This window comes from Bradysia coprophila (genome assembly GCF_014529535.1).
Source record: "Bradysia coprophila strain Holo2 chromosome X unlocalized genomic scaffold, BU_Bcop_v1 contig_473, whole genome shotgun sequence".
Taxonomy (NCBI): Eukaryota; Metazoa; Arthropoda; class Insecta; order Diptera; family Sciaridae; genus Bradysia; species Bradysia coprophila.
The window spans coordinates 104,199-121,592 of NW_023503340.1; the positions used below are offsets into that span (position 1 = coordinate 104,199).

The 17,394-nt window shown below is 34.8% G+C and overlaps 1 protein-coding gene and 1 long non-coding RNA gene across 2 annotated transcripts; one reads left to right on the forward strand and one right to left on the reverse strand.

Annotated features, from left to right (window-relative positions):
* The first annotated feature begins 950 nt into the window (after positions 1-950).
* LOC119070114 (cytochrome c1) lies at positions 951-7,176 on the forward strand. Its single transcript, XM_037174428.1, has 2 exons — positions 951-1,122; positions 5,265-7,176. The coding sequence occupies exon 2, from the start codon at positions 5,266-5,268 to the stop codon at positions 6,175-6,177; it is 912 nt and encodes a 303-aa protein (XP_037030323.1). The 5' UTR covers positions 951-1,122; position 5,265; the 3' UTR covers positions 6,178-7,176.
* Positions 7,177-9,484: 2,308 nt separating this feature from the next.
* On the reverse strand, positions 9,485-10,261 carry LOC119070109. The gene is made up of 3 exons (XR_005086464.1): positions 10,083-10,261; positions 9,789-9,995; positions 9,485-9,729 (listed from the first exon to the last, which is right to left on the reverse strand). It is a non-coding gene; the product is annotated as an uncharacterized LOC119070109 (long non-coding RNA).
* Between the last annotated feature and the right edge of the window lie 7,133 nt (positions 10,262-17,394).

Below are 17,394 nucleotides of genomic sequence, written 5' to 3' on the forward strand. Positions count from 1 at the left end.
CGCGTCCTCAGCCCTTAAAATCCATTACATCACTCGGGATAAAAATGAAAAGTCTCGTTTTCATGGGTTTATTGACCTTGGCTACGCCTCGGATCACCGAAATTCACACGAAAACTCTACTTTTCAGCTTTTTATCCCTAGTAATGAAAAATAGTATCGCTTGTTCTGCTAAAACTAATAAACGCAAATAATCGTGATACTTCCCAAAATGTTACCGAAAATTCTTCAAATGGTCGAAATTCGTCATTTGGAAAATAATTAATTTAAACGTCGAAATTCGGCACGAAGACAATGGGGCAAAACTTTAAGAACGCGTGTCCTTCGGGTATGTCCTGGTTATATTTTCGAAGTTATACCGAACTCAGACTCATTTGTACATCTATAGGTATAATTTCGATATCAAATGCCTTCGTTCTATATCAATAAGGTTGTACATAACGTCGTTCGGATGTTGTACATAACAACATTTTTGCATGACTCTTAACAGTTTTAACAGCATATCAACAGAGACACAAATTTAGGTGGCACTTAAGGAAATAAATATTTTGTTACTTTTAGCTGATTGCTGATAAATATGTTGATTGAATAAAGAGAGTAACAATAACAAGATGGAACAAAATATTCCATCGGACTATAAACAATTTTTGAAATTATTTACACATAGTCATTGTAATGGAACGAAATATTTTATTTTCTTCTTCTTCTTCTTCTTCTTCTTCTTCTTCAAATGTTCTGGTGTGTAATATAATCTACGTCTATTGCTTATACTTAGAGACACATAAATATCCTTCCGTTTGCATATTTTATATACACTTAATTCAACTGAGTATGGGAGCTTGTATAATGGGAAAGCTCTCTTGCCTCTTCTTCTTCTTATTAGCATTATCGTCCCCTCCAAATGCATTTATACAATTGGTATATAAAAGCTGATGATCCCATAGAAATGGTTCAAACATATTTTGCTGCTGACGGTGTAAGAAAGTGAAATTCTACCGAGACACGATATAGATAATTTTTTCGTTTTATTATTATTATTATTTTTGGTTGTTTTGTGTTCGCTGTTTACCGTTTGAGAAATATAAATTTGAAAGTTTTTTTTAAACAAAATCGTAGTAGAATCAGGTGAGTCTTCCCGAATAGAATTGATGGATATTAAATGTTATAATGTTGTGTGACTGTTGTTCTCTTGAACCATTATTTTGTTAATTTTCTTCTTTTCACTTACGAAGTGTGTGAATACGTTTTGTGAATTTTAAGACGAAAAAAAGTAGTTTTTTAAAATCTAATGAATATCCCCACTTATACTGTGAATGGAAATCCTGGTGTGTTGAAATAAAAATGTAAATTTGCGTATATTTTCGCTATACAAAGTCATGCCAATATGAATTCCGTTAAATTTTGAACACTCGTTGTTATAGGAAAGAAAATAATTTCAAAGAAGTTACGTTGGAAGACGGGTTGTCATTGACTTTAAAACGACCAATCTACTACTTCGTTTTAGAAGTTTATTTCGTTCCAAAGTTCCAACTTTCAATGGAATGGTATCATAAAAACATTATTCGACTAGCTGAATTTCTTAGATTCAGTTACGTTAGAAACGAGATTATCATTATAGTGAAGAAATAATTTCGAAGAAGAATTTATTGACTTTAAAATGATCAATCTACTACTTCTTTTCAAAAATCTATTTCTTTTCAAATTCCAATGAAATGGCATCATTATTCGGACAGCAGAATTTCTAAATTTAGTTAGAAACCAGATTAGAATTAGTGTCGCCGAACAAACCAAATTTGTGTATTCTTAATATTGTCCTTCACAGTATTACTTCTTCTTCATGGCACGCCCAATATCCATGTTCATTTTCATTGCATATTTTATTACTCAAAATTTAACACATGCTGACAGAAAATGAAGAAGACAAAAAACCGTACCTTACCTTTTACGGGATGATGAATGCACATTGCACACAGTACAAACATGTCGTTACCCAGGAATAATAATTTCATTCACGAAAAAAAATTGCACCACTTCGCAGCATAATTATACGTACACATGTCTTTAGCACAATTAACATTTAACATTGCCTGACATTTTTCATTGTTTTAAAAGATCACACAGATCGGCAGTTAAAGCAGTTAAAACCATTACCATTACCATTACCAATTTAAATTAATTACCGTTTTCGCTAAATCAACCTTACAAAATTTTAAAATTCAGTAACTGACCTTTTGTTTGTAGTAGGTGGGCTTTGTGCTGTTAATAATGTGCCAACGTGATTGAGACAATTCCGTATTTCTTGTAGTCTGAAGTAAGGCAAAAAATAGCAAAGAATGGGAAAATGTCTCTTTGAAATTATAGTTAGTTTTACAGTGGAAATGAATTCAGAATTCTCTTCTATACCGGGTCGACCGGGTTGATAGAACAATAATTGTTGGTCGTTCTTCTTTACACATTTTGGAAATGTTTTGCATCAGAAACTTACAATCACGCACTCAAAACTAAATGCAAAAAAATCTCCCTTTGGAGGGCTTAATATTGAGAAATGCTTTACTCAATTTCATTAAAATATTTTGAGTGAAATGTGGTTAAGTGAAATATTCTTCAATATTATGTCCTGATTTATATCATCGTCCCGTTGCATTTTCCAGATAATCGGTAGAGATACTGCTACTGGCACATAAGTTACAATAAAAACAATTAATTTAATTTAGCTCAGCTGATGTCATTACAGCGGTTGTTCCTTGACTCTCACTGAGCTTACTGCTCAAGAGCTGAATAATATTTTCGATTTATTTAAACAATAGTGCAGATGTTAGTCAGAACACGATTCACATAGTCAGCCAAATTGGATTTGAAACAGTAGATTTAAACAATGTTTCCCGGTTATTCCGTGTTAATCGAGCTCTTCGCCATTCATATAATCTCCATGAGAAATATAATTTTCAATATATAAATTTTGCGTATCGTCGGTTGTTCTCGAATCCGTTGCTAATTGCAGCTCTGTAACAAGGGAAATGTTCGTACACACATTCATATTTATATTCTTTCCAGTTCAGATGATGGTGAATCAAATAATTCAATTTGATTAAACGGAAGTTTAATAAAAGAGAGTACGATTTTAATGGGCACTTGTTATTTCAGAACTGACTCAAGTTTAAGTTCAGTTAAGATTATATTATTGGATATGTCTGTTTCGGTGTGAAATGTTGCTTTTGTTTCGATTTAAAAAAGGCGATCGGTGGAAAGCTTCTGAGCTTCTGAATTAGGTGTTCCACAAACCGATTGGTCGTTGTTAGGGGAATACAGAGCACTTTCACTCAACGACACATATGGAACATGTTCGGTTCAAACATTATTTCGCAATATTCCTGGTATATATCAAACTGTTCGCTACCCACTCTTACTATGTCTAATGATGTATGATTCGTATTTATGTTCTGCAGGGCCTATTTTTGAGAATTTTAACTCCGAAAAAAATTCGGAATAATTCTGAAAGATTTCGAGTAATTCCGAGTAGGAATTTTTCAGAACAATTTGGAGCTTTTCCGAATTATTCGGAATTTTTGGAAATAAAATTTCTAAAAATAAGCCCTGATGTACTGATACAACAAATTGGAACACTGAAAGTCGCATACTAACGTTTTGTGTCCATTTAATTTAGGTAGTTGAACCAATAACAAAAAACAACAAAATTAAGTGTGTAAACGAGCCATCGACCGCTTCATTAATGCATAACCGATTATTTAATATTTTAGTGAAATTTATGCCGATTTGAAAAGTTCACTCAGAGCTCTCGTAGACTGCATGGGAGCTCATTGTGATCTATCGGAACACGGTCGGTCGTTTCCAAAGATATATATGCGTTTAACTGGCTATCGTTATATAAATGTTGATAATGTAATTTTTCGAAAAAGATTAGAGGCTTGTTGCTGTTTTTCTTTAAAATGTTTTTTTTTTCATCTTTTCGAAACATCAACCGTTTTTGTTGTCTACATGAGTCGATCGGATTTCGGTCATATATGTATTCAAGTTACTCGCAAAAGTGTTGTTGAGAGTTAGAGAGAAGTGAGTTTAGAGTGTGGTAATGGAAAAATGTTATCATTAAATTAAAATCAACTTCGTTTATGCGTAATGCTCTGAATAAACCGAGAAAATTTTCCATTAATTGAAGGTTTAATGTTGTTATAGGATCAAGTGAGATATGATGACCGTTCTATTCAATTTAAGTTACAGTTAGTGTTTGATCGTAATTGGATGAGTGTCGCAATGGAAAAATGCATGGCAATTAAAGTCGACGTTAGATTAGAATGATAATCTTTTTAGCGAGATTGTTTTTTTTTTATTAAATAGCCAACATTAATAATAGATTATTGAACTGGTCTACTAAGTGCGTTATTAAACGAATGTTTTTATTTATACAATAATACAATAATAATAAACAAAAATTATATTCCGAGGAAAGCTCGAGTCTCCTATTATATTGGTCTGTAATGTTAAAAATCGTAAAGGTTTTTCGTTTCGGGTAATGTAATGTATGACATACAGGGTATGTTGATATTTGTTATTTCACTAAATTTCAACAAAATCTCGTTAGAAAAAATCCACTAAATTTAGTTTCAAGTCTAGGCACGAGGGATTTTTAGTGTCGTCGGGTATCGGTCCATCAATTTATATAGGTGCTGTACAATGAGCTTCAATCTTTAAGGCTTAATAAACGTCAATTTCGAATTTATAAATTCAGCGACATAATGCAACTTCGTCCATTACTTACGAATACGTTTTGAGGAAATAGTTAGTTCAGTCTTCCTGATCTATTCGAATAGCTAGAATCTGAAACAGCCTGTTGCTAATATTACTTACGTTAATTTCATTCCATTCGTACTATATGGCGTCCTACTGCCGTAAACAAGGCTTCACAGTTTTTAAATAAAATTTTGTTTACGTTGCTCGAACTAAAAATCAGCAACGGAGCTCCTATCAATTTTTTCAATTTTTAGTCGATTTGTCATGTTAACAATTTGCAAATCAAAAATTACATTTCGAAATGTGTCTGTTCCGCTGACCCGAAAAGGTAAACTGCATTTAAATCACAAATCAACACTGCTTTCTTTCACGTCAGGTATACAAAATCTGTCGAAGTGACCGAAACCGTTTCGATTACAAAAACAATTTACTGAGAAAAAAACAAATGATTTCAGAAAGTAAAGGGAACCAAAATGATAAACGAAACTAAAATCAATTTCTTTTCTCTTTTCAATTTACAGAATGAAGGTACAAATTGCTTTACTAATCACCTTGGTTGCGTGCGCACTAGCACTACCAGTTCCTGAAGATGAAGTGTCACCAATCCAATCAGCCGTTTCGGATGTGAGTTTTGAGAAAAAAATCAACGCAATTGAAGACAACGCGAAAACAGCTGCAGTTGAAGAAAAAGCAGAGGAAGTTAAACCAGCCGAAGCTGCTGAGCCTGTTCAACCGGAAGCGAAATCAGCACCAGTAGAGGAGGTCAAGGAAGCAGCGGTTCCTGAAGTTAAAGAAGAGACACCAGCCGAACGAAAATTAGATGTTGCCGCACCTGAAGATGCACAAGTTGTTCCAGCTGTTGAATCTGTAGCGCCTGTTGAGGCCAAACAGGTCGCTCCAGAGGAAAAATCATTGGCAGAGAACAGCCCACAGCCGGAGGTTCGTGCTAACGAAAACAAAGAAATTCCCGCCGCAGAAGAGAAAGCTGAAATCGCCGAAGAACCAAAACCGATCGCCGAAGCAATCAGTGAAACTAAGGAAAGCCGAGAAGAGAAACCAGCCGAACCCAAAGCCGAGGAAGCCAAACCAGAGGAGAAACAAGAAGCAAAAAAGACCGAAGAATTGCAATCGGAAGAACGTCAAATTCGTGGTGATGACAAAAAACAAGAAGAAACAGCCGCTGCACCAGCAGCCGCAGAACCTGCTGCGGAAATCAAATCTGAACCAAAAACAACCGTAGACGAACCAAAAAAACAGGAAAATGAGAACGAATTACTCCGAGAATTGCCGATTGCAAGCGAAGTAGCTGAGAAACCAAAAGAAAGAGCCGCTACACCAGCAGCTGATAGTGCAGAGAGTAAAGAATCGGCAGAGAAAGTCGAGAAGCCGAAACAAGAATCCAGCGAAGAATCAGGCGAAGAAAAGTCCGAATAAACATTTCAACCCAAATATAAAATTCAAACAAAACAAAAAAAAAAGAAAAGAAAAAAAACTTATTTAATTTAGACACGAGAATGGACTTAGAGCCACCTATCACATTTTATGCGATAGAATTTTTCTAATTTTTAATTTATGCATTGGAGTTTAAAGTCACGTTTTTATTTTTAATTTTTTCAAATTTTTTAAAAACAATTTTCGTTTCAAAATCATATTCTGGCACTAGAAAAGTCGATGTTTTTTTTAAAAAAAAGCTTTTCTTTGTCTATAAATGATGCAACTAAGTTAAAACTCATTTGAATGAAATTATTGCACGACATGGAAGGAATGGCAACTCGTCTAAATGTCCATTTTATAATAATCAAAGCCACAAAATTCAATTCTTACAGTTGCTGCTGCTGTCTTGATTTTTTATTTTTGTTTATCGCAAAAAAAAAACTTTTACAAAACTTTAGATCAACGACTTATATGTACACACTATAACGTATTACATATACAAGACCGGAACATGCAAATTATTCTATTTGTGCACCGGTTAACAATTTAATATATTTCTTCATTTCAGCTCAGATTTTGTTGCTTCAATTTATGAATAAAGTTAGCAAGTGAAATAGTCATACAAATGAAGAAAGTCAATTAGGAAAATCAATTTTTATACGAGATTATAAGAGAGCATCTACAATCAAAATTGTCTTTTTTCGAATGAAAATTCCATTAAAACTAATTTTTGATGTTATAATGTGGTAGACTTTATTCTTTGTTGCTATAGACTGATTTATTAAAAAAAAGAAGTTCTTTAATGACCTAACGATATCCAAAATAATGTGTTTTGGTATTTCAAGTCATCCCTAAATTAAAATAGTTAGTTCATAGATTGTAAACGTATCTTGCATTTGTAATGCCTTCAATGTGGTAATAATATAATTAGAAATTTAAGTAAATATCGTTGTATGATTCTCAATAAAAGCTAAGGATAAAATTAAATAAGAAAAAAAACGTTTTTTGCATTCAGAAATAAGTTCAGTTGATGCAGACTGCAGACGACGGACTGATGCATCAAAAATATGGACATCAACTCGATTCACTCATTTCTATGATTCCAACCATTCCCGATTTTTTTTGGTATTTCCCTCTCATATTTTCGGGAAAACAGGAAAAGTAGGAAAATGTGCAATTTTTCTTGCTTTCCCGCCAATAGCCACTATTGTATGTACAAATCGGATTTTGTTAAAAATTATATATTTTGTTTCATCTCCTTTCATTTGACGAATCGAACACTATTTTTGAGCGAAAAAATTCAGAGATATACTGGAGAAACTAGTTAAAACAGGCATTATAACTTCTGTCGCTGTTTTGGAACACTTTTCGTGAAAACGGCTTTACGCTAGAAAGTTAGGTGGGCACGTAAAACAGAGATAAACAACGTAAGACAGTTAATCAAATCAAATCTAGACAGTAAAACTCATATTTTTTATGTTGGCTTTCAATACAGTTTTCCCACGGGATAAAGAAAATGAGTTTTACGTTGTTTACCTCTGTTTTGCGTGTCCACCAGACTTTCTAGCATAAAAACGTTGTCATAACTCAACGGGAGGTGCTCCAAAACAGCAACAGGAGTTTGGAATCAAGTTTCCGGAACAATGTTTTTGTTTTACCAGTTTTCAAGCATAAAAATCGTGTTCGATACATCAAACGAAAGGTATTGACGAGATGAATATTTTTGGCTGATGCTATTCGCACGCGCGTGCGAATAGCCATTTCACATCGGATTTGACTATTCGCGTACAACGAGTACCGGCTATTCGTACGCGGAAGGGACTGCTTATGGAAAAAACGAATATGATTTTCGCGGTGTTTTAGCACTCGAGTTCGAATAGTCAAATCCAATGTGAATAGTCTAATCAGCCAGTACTCACAAGATTACAAAAGAGTGCACCCGACGATACAAAACTTCTGTAACTATAAACCAATTTTGAGATTTTGAGTGTGTTGGAATGGTTTAAAAAGAACAAGAGCGAAGTTCTTCTCAAGAAAATATTTGTCGCTTATGTAAATCATAACCCTCCGTTATTTAGCAGAATTCGAAATCCTGAAGTAAATTTGAGACACTTGCACAAGTTTGTTTAGATGTGTCAGTCGAATAATTTCGAAAGTATTTTTTTTGTGTTAAATGTCAATGTTGAGGTTTTGCACATTTTGATCTAAAAATATTTTCTACCTATTTTTAATGGTAGTACTCCATAAATACACGTGTATAAATTCATAATGCGTACTAAGATACTACACTACATCCACTTTTCTTTTTTACTTAAAACATTTTCAGTTCTGTTCAATGCACTGATCTCCAGGTACAGTTATGCAGCTTCGAGTTAGTCCAACCGTGATAAAGAATCCAACCCAGATCTTTCATCTCATTCTTATCATCTTCTTTCTTTCGTTGAATTCAGTTTTCGCTCTCACACTACTATCAGTTCCTCTTCGTTTCAATGCTGTTGAAAATGTGTATGTGCAATTATCCGATTGCAACTGGTTGTTTTTAACAACAGAATTAAATCCAAGAAATTTGTCTTCTGTAAAAAAATGCTTGATAGGAGGTTTTATTCAAAAAATTATCATTTTGGCTTGGTAGAAAAATTTTAATGCGTGCGAATAGTCAAATCCAATGTAAAATGGCTATTCGCACGCGCGTCCGAATAGTCAAATCCAACGTGAAATGGCCATTCGCACGCGCGTGCGAATAGTGTAAAACAGAGTGGAATGGCTATTCGCACGCGCGTCCGAATAGTCAAATCCAATGTGAAATGGCTATTCGCACGCGCGTGCGAATAGTCACAGCGAATATTTTTTTGGGAAAATCTGGTTGGTCGATCAGTAGCTATTGATCAGCAATAGCATAGAATGCAAGCAAAACGCCGTTTTTCAAGCAAACCTCTGGATGTTTTGACTCAAAAATGGTGCGCGATATGGTAAATGATGTGGTATTGACGAGACGAAACAAAATATTTAATTTTTAATAAAATCCGATTCAATACACATTCAGTATTCCGAACATACAACGTACATACAACAACAGTGACTATTGGCAAGAAACCAAGAAAAACTATACATTTTCCTGCTTTTACTGTTTTCCCGCACCTCCCTCAGAAGCATGACATACAGACACAGAAAAGTGAAATGCGATATTTTGTTTTGAAAGTTACAAAAGGAAGGACTAGATTTCTAAGCATGTTCGAACGTCTTTTAAGAAATCCAATCGAAACTGCTCATGATGAAATACTGATTCTTGATTTATTTGTTGAACGAAGCTTTATTTCAGCTAAAATATCAACTAGCAGTTCATGAAATATACATGACGTATTAACGACATGTTAGTGCTAAGATAATATTAACAATAATGAAGCAAATGCTCGAGTACATTGAAAAATCTGTTTCCCGATACGTTTTTGGCCATTGAACCGCTCCGGGCACAAGTATTGATGTTAGGACAAGTATAATTAGGATAATCTCTAGCACACATACCGACAATTTTAATTTTCTGATCTGTGTATCCTGCAAAAATGATCAGATAAATTACTATATTTGCCAAAACTACCGAAGTCGTCACTTACTTCTTTACGTAATTCTTTCCTGAATAAGAACCAGCTAATAAGGAAAAGAATGTGAAATGACCCAACGCATATTCCGACAATACTCCACGTAATAAGTCTATCAGTCCAACTGTAGTGATGAACCCGATACATTGCAGGATCCTCTTTCCACATTTTGGCTACCTTCAGTTGCAAACTACATGTTGCGATCAGAAGAGCATCCGTAATCTAATAAAAAATGTTACATTTGAATACACTGTCCAAGTCCAGTCGTCACTGCTTAATCTTTCTCATTGTATCCAATATTTTGTTTACCGGTAAAAGGAAATAGAAATAATACAAAATTCCCATTTTGATTAGATTTGTAATACTACGGTTGCCCTTTGATGAAATGGGAAGATGTTGAAGTAGCTTATTTCTCAGAGTCTCGGAATAACTGGCTGTTGTTATTATGTGCTACAAATTGCCGATAAAACTCACAATAATACCGTATACCATCGTATAGATAACGAAAATTTGCTGATTATTAGGTCGATTTCCTTTATAGCTTTCGTTGTGTTCATTAAGAGCGATTTTGCGAAAATATCGTAAAAACGTTTCCGATTAAACGTAGTACCAGAGGTCGTGAGGTACTAGAGGTCTTTTTTGTATAAGTCGATTTTTTGATACATTTGTAGGCCATGAAGATTCGCAAAATTTGAGTATACATGCACACCAACAGGACATGTTGACCTGCCGGTAATATCAGTCATTTTAGGTGAAAATAAAACATAATTTTGTGTGGCTATTGGGTACGAACTGTGTACTGATCTTAAATATCTGACTGACTTGACTCCATTTCAGTACGAATATGATTTTGTTTAGAGGGATTTTTTTGAAAGTGGACCAGGCTCCGCCGGAGCTATTTTTTCGCGGCGGTTTGTTCATATTCCCAGATAGCCCTTGGCCCCAATAGTCCAAAACCGCTGTCGTTTAATTTTCATATTTGCGTCTTGGCTGGTGGTGAAGGTGCAAAAGTCGAAAAAAGGGTGTTTTTATACGTGATTTACTGCCGCTACAGACAATGTACACACATTGTGGCGGCTCGTTGGATAGGTACTGGTCAGGAGAACAAGAGACTACAGGCTGATCTAAAATTTTTACTTTTTGTCAGTGATCTTGAAAAACATGAAATTTTTGAGAAAAAACTTCCAAAAATTTTCTAGCGGTGCAACAGCCGTCTCAACTCGTATATGAAAACCGCTGCCATGATCCGATATCTTTAGAAGCTTACTATCAGGTTTTAGTAGTTCAAGAACGAATGCTTTTTTATGAGAAAGCAAATCGTACAGAAAAGCTGTTCAATGTCATTAACAAAGTCATGTAACTACACTGGAAGTTACTTGTTGACGACCATTTAAAATTCAAAATGCGAGAAATGTAGCTACTGAGCCAAGTGAACGCTGAACATCTTTTATGACCTTCAGCTTTCAGCGTAGATCAGACCTAAAGCATTCATTTTTGACCTGAATTTACCCAATTCCGAGCCCTCAAACCTTGATCAGGATTTAGATGAACAAAAGTACTTGATGAGTCAAAAAGGAAAAATTTCAAAAATTTCGTGTTTAAGCAACTAAACAAGTTTTTGTCTCAACACGTCCATCAAAGGTAATTCGGGATTAGGATAGCCAAAGGTTGAAGGAAAAAACGCTTTGAGCATCTTGAATGTTTTTCATACAACGTCCTGCATTAAAACTCAAAATTGTTTTAAGTCTCTACTATGTAAATAGCCGCGCAGCGAGACTTTTTTTTTTGAACTTAGAAGATATACACAGCAAATGGACAAACAGAATTAGGTTGATAAATACATAAGGCATATGAGAGACATCAACTTCAATCGATGTCTTTAAGTTAACAGAATTTCCAGATGAACTCTAGAAGTTCCAGGGCGGGCTCGCAAGATTCCAGGGCGGGCTCAGCCCGTCTAAGCCCATTAGTAGCTACGGCCCTGGACACACTGAAGATAATTTCAGCTCGCTGAATTTCGGCTCCCTCGACTGCTGTTAAGGTGTCAGGACATACCTCCAAAAAAAATCTAAAAATCTAGAATTTTATCTTTTTTTAGGTGTTCCCTGACACCTTAACAAAAATCCAGGGAGCCGAATTCTGACTAGCCGCAATTGTCGGCACTGTGTTAAAATTGTTGGTCTTTGGGTCATTGTGAGATTACCTTCGACTTGTTTGTTTGTTCGATTAAAGAACGTATTTCAATTACACTGCGATTTCTTTCTCTGTAACGACGATTCAAAATAAACTCCGTCTGGACTAAGAACAAGATGGAAAGATTTCCGGCTGGTGTGCTGTAGGTCCCGTGTTCAAATATCGTTCAGTGAACATGAATTTTTTTTTCTAATTCCTGAGAAATTTTAATTCCAAAATAGATTCGGCCGTGTACCGTTAATCCCAAAGAGATTTATTCCCTTGACTGAAAGTCATGGGTCTTACGGATGATAAACACTCTAAAATGTTTGTCACACAATGTTCACTACTATGAAAATACATGAATGTATGACCAAAAACCTTAAATACAGAAAATGTTTGTCACACTTTGTTCATTCCTTGATAACACGATAACTCGATTAATTCTCAATGGATTTGCAAAAACTTTTTTTTATTCGACGGGTAATTAAATTCCTGAGGTTAAGTTCGAAGATGGGTTATAACGGACGGGTGATCTCTGAGATATTCTTAAAACAATTTTTGTCTTGTCGCTTGATAACACGATAACTCGAGTAATTTTCAATGGATTTCCAAAAACTTTTTTTGTTCGACGGGGAATTACATTCCTGAGGTTAAGTTCGAAGATGGGCTATAACGCACGGGTGATCTCTGAGGAATTCCCAAAAGAATTGTTGTCTTGTCGCTTGATAACACGACAACTTGAGTAATTCTTAACGGATTTCCAAAAACCTTTTTTTTATTCGACGGGGAATTAAGTTCGAAGATGGGCTGCAACGAACGAGTGATCTTACAGATATTCCCAAAAAGTTTTCCTCTCGTCGCTTGATAACACAATAACTTAAGTAATCCGCAACGGATTTTAAAAAAAATAACTAGATTATCTGTCTATATAATAGTCATAGAGGTAGACTACCTAGAGGAATTATGCCCCGAAATTCATTGAAAAATTATATCACACACACAACTAACACGAAAACGTCAACTTTGCTTTATTTTGACATTATGGGTCCCTTTATTTTTGACATTAAGAGTCTCCTTATCATACGGAGTAATTTTCGACTTCCCAAAAAAATTTTATTCGATAAGTACTGAAATAACTCGGGCTAAGTTCGTTAATGGAAAATACTGGAATAATAATCTGTGATTTATTCCAAAAAAAACTTTTATGTGTGATATCTTGCTGTCTATGCTAGAAAAAAATGAATGAGTGTGAATTTTGCAGCCAGAGCGAAGCGAGGGCCGTAATGATTTTTGTTCAAGCGAGAAAATATTTTCACCACCGTTTATAGCAGACAATATCACTTAAGATCGTTTGAAAATGTAAGGCATAGCTCGCCTTGTTTTTTAAAACTTTGTTTTGAATAAAATAAAAGGAATGCGCAATTTATAAGAAAATAAGTAGCGCGCCGATTGCAGTGAATTTAAGAATTCTTAACGCGTAAAGGTGACAACTGGAATTCTAATCAGACAGTCAAGGGACCTGACCCACCCATAAGGTGGGGCCTAGTATCTTCGGAATCCATATTTCTATCTGTGTCGCATCTTCGTGACCTTATATCGTATAAAAAATAAAATGATGGCAATGTTATTAATGAGACTTTTTATTAAATAGATACAATGGTTTTATTATTGGATAATCATGTAAAAACTATTTTTTTTCTTGGTTTATAAAATATAAAATGTTCAAAATTATAATTATTTTAATATTTTTACATGTACATTAGGACTTAAATAAAATATTTTTGCAAATAGCTTGTAAGCTTACAGAAATGATCGGAAGAATTATTTTACCTTCTTACTCTTTACATTTGTTTATTTTACATAACCTCCTGGTATCTATTTTTTGATGTTGTTTTATCAAGCAAATTTTGAAATAGAAATCTAAAATATCAGACAAAAATAACAAAACTGCATCATGTCGTTACTCGTTAGCACATAGAGCAGGCGAAAATTGTCGAAAACTCTTCGAGAATTCTTTCTTTTCCTCACACTTTGTACCAAAAGGTTTCTGATGTCTCGAAAAAAGAACGCCGTTAAAGGTATTATCGAAGGCAAAATAATAATCTTCTCATTTCTATCACATGAAGTGTGTTATTTTGGTCCACTAAAGTGAATTCAATATATTCATGCAATTCTAGTGGCGGAAATGAACTCTTCCTGGGCTGTTTCCAAGGTTGCGACACTCTAGATTTTTTTCCATCCAAAAAGCAGGAAATGGTTGTTTGTTTACCGAGTGAACAAAACAGGAAATTCTAACAAGAGCGAATTTTTACGACTAAAGCGGAGCGATTGCCACGAATCGCTCGAGTTGGAATTTCCTATCATCTTCCAGAGGTGCACAAGATGTGACCAACCGTTCTTTCCGCGAAACGAGCATGTCAATTTGCTGCACAATTTTTCAAAACGAAAACAAAATTTAGGTAGAGACGAAGCGTCAACAAAACATTATTATCTAATGACTTAATCCTTTATGAGTGGATAAAACAAGTTTAATATGAAAGACGATTTTTGAACTAGACTGCCGTTATTTGCATAAGGGACTTAGTGACGTCATCGTCCCATTTAAACTATACGTAGAAATGACGTCACTAAGTCCTCTATGCATATTACGGCAGTAGAGTGTACGATTATTTCGTTCAATAGAACTGGTTCATTTCCGCCGCGATTTGCATAAAGCGTATGCAACACGAATCGTAGACTGAGGTGTTTTATCGCACACAATATATTCTGTTAATGGCGATCTCAGCCAATCTAGTGGCGATAAAATACTAACATACCATTCTTGATGCACAGACAACTATTTTTTAGATATAAATATTCAAATAAAAATTGCACAAATTCAGTAACACATTAAATGTCCTTTTTTAGGGAGGGAGGGAGTGTTGATAATAAGTGTAATATTGTGTAAACCAAGTAATAGTCGAGTATATATACAAATGATCTGGATGGTAGAAAAATTGTGAATGGAGTGAAAATTATCCGGACAACTTTAAGACCGAATGTCGAGATGTAGAGAGTTGTCGTCCCAATCACGATTTTTGCCATCAGCATTTAATCATCATTAGGATTGACCCATATACAATGAAAGTTGAGTACAAAATATCGGAGTCTATCACAGGGCGGAGAAGATATACTCAAAGGTGTCAGCTTATGCTTATCTTCAGGCGAACTGTAGTTTAGAATGCACCAAATGCACATTAAACGCTAGCGCACAAAACGTATTTATCTACACACCAAATTGACGGTTTATTCTGTACGTTTACGTTTCGTAAATTGGGAAATTAGTAATAACGGCCTATTTTACGTAGTATTTCGAATTTTGCTCAATTAACGAGTAGCCAGTATGGCCACACAATCCAGTACTTGACGATGATATTTATCACTTTTGTCAGGACTATCTTATAAGCTGAATGAAATTTGTAAACGTATCTTGGCGCATTGATCTGAAACAATTATTCAACACACACACACATTGTTACGCATAGGGCCACTGAAAACTAGTGAAAAATGTATATGTCAAGCATTTTTCCATGATATAAGCCTGATGTAAACTCTCATTTTGTAGGCATTTTGAATGGTCTCATAAAATATAACTATTTAATTCCTTGATCTTGTATTGCTTGTGTGGACAACCAATGAAACGATTTGTTTACGAAAATTTGTTTATTGTTTCCCCTTGCATTCGGTCGTCGTTACCGACCATAATCATGGGTTACTTCTAATGTCACAACAATTTTGAATTAAATTCGATTTCTTGGCCGCAGATTATATCTGGGTTGACATGACCTATGTCAACACAAACAACAACAATCAACACAATATTGAACCCAGATATAATCTGCGGCCAAGAAATCGAATTTAATTCAAAATTGTTGTGACATTAGAAGTAACCCATGATTATGGTCGGTAACGACGACCGAATGCAAGGGGAAACAATAAACAAATTTTCGTAAACAAATCGTTTCATTGGTTGTCCACACAAGCAATACAAGATCAAGGAATTGATTGCTTTGAACCAGCTAAACAAACATCCAGTAAAAAAAATATAACTATAAACTATGAACTATAAAACTAGTACATAGTTCCTAAGACCATGTGAAAAATGCTTGAAAAATGAGAGTTTACTTCATGCATCATGAAAACCGTTTTATCTACAGTAAGTTGAAAATATTCATAATTTTCAGCATTTACACACGAAAATTTCCGTGAAACTTATGCGCACGCAATTGACAGAATCCTACTACGATCATGTGCAGTAGGGTTTTGTGTTGATGTCTTTTGCTTGAAAATTACGAACATTTCAACTAACAGTAGATAAAATCGTGTTGCTAACAAGTTAGTAAATGGGGGTTTGCGCACACGATGTGATGCCGAACTCGCTCCACTCGTATCGGCAAACTCACATCTGATGCGCAAAACAAGCCCATTTACTAACTAGTTAGCAAAATAGCTATTTCAGACATTTCTTCGCCGTCCAGTGTGCTGAACTTATGACAAGACAGAACGAAAATGAATGTGTCAAAATTTATATGAAAATATTCAACGACAAGTACCTCGAGGGAACTTATAAACAACTGCTCGGCCGGTATTCTCGTTCTAATCATAACGGTCTCTAACGAAGAATCGCTAAGTGTGTGTTCAGTAATTAATTTGCGTTAAAGGTGGTGCGTAATTGTGTTGTCGACGAAAGTTGGTCCGGTCACAGTTGATCAGCAATTAAACATCTACAGATCGCTTGTAAAATAATTTTATAGCTCGATCTCACTGCGTTTTGGTCACTATATCGCAGGGCCTACTTTCGTGAAATTTATTGCTGAAATTAGCGAAATTCTTCAAAATTTTCGAAATTCTTCAAAATTCTCGAAATTCTTAAATTTAAAAATTCTTCAAATTCGTTAAAAAAAATTCCTGAAAATAGGCACTGCTATACGGTACGTATATAGATTCGCATGCATAATAATCATTCAAATTGCCAAAAACAAGACTCTAATTTACAGTTAAACTGTTCGAAGTAGTAGCTTTGATGCACCAAAAGAATTACAATCAATGTCTCGGCTGACATAGAAGTCAAAGCACGGGAATCTTACGCTCGAAATGATTTTCATGCTGGTTTCACATTTTGAGATTACACAAAATCGGAAAGATGTTCGGACTTCTTTCCTTTGCAAGGTAGCAGAGAAATGATAATCGACACACGCGCTGTTATCATTTCTCTGAACGGTAAGCAATTATCAATTATGATCAGACATCTTTCAGATGGATACTCCAGCGGTACACTAATAAAATCTTAAATTATATATTGGTTAGCTATAGGTAATCGTCTGCTTTGTCCCGAATGATAAATAAATATGGCGGTTAGCAAAATATATAAAAAAATGTTATTTTATGAAAAATGCGCACACCCGTA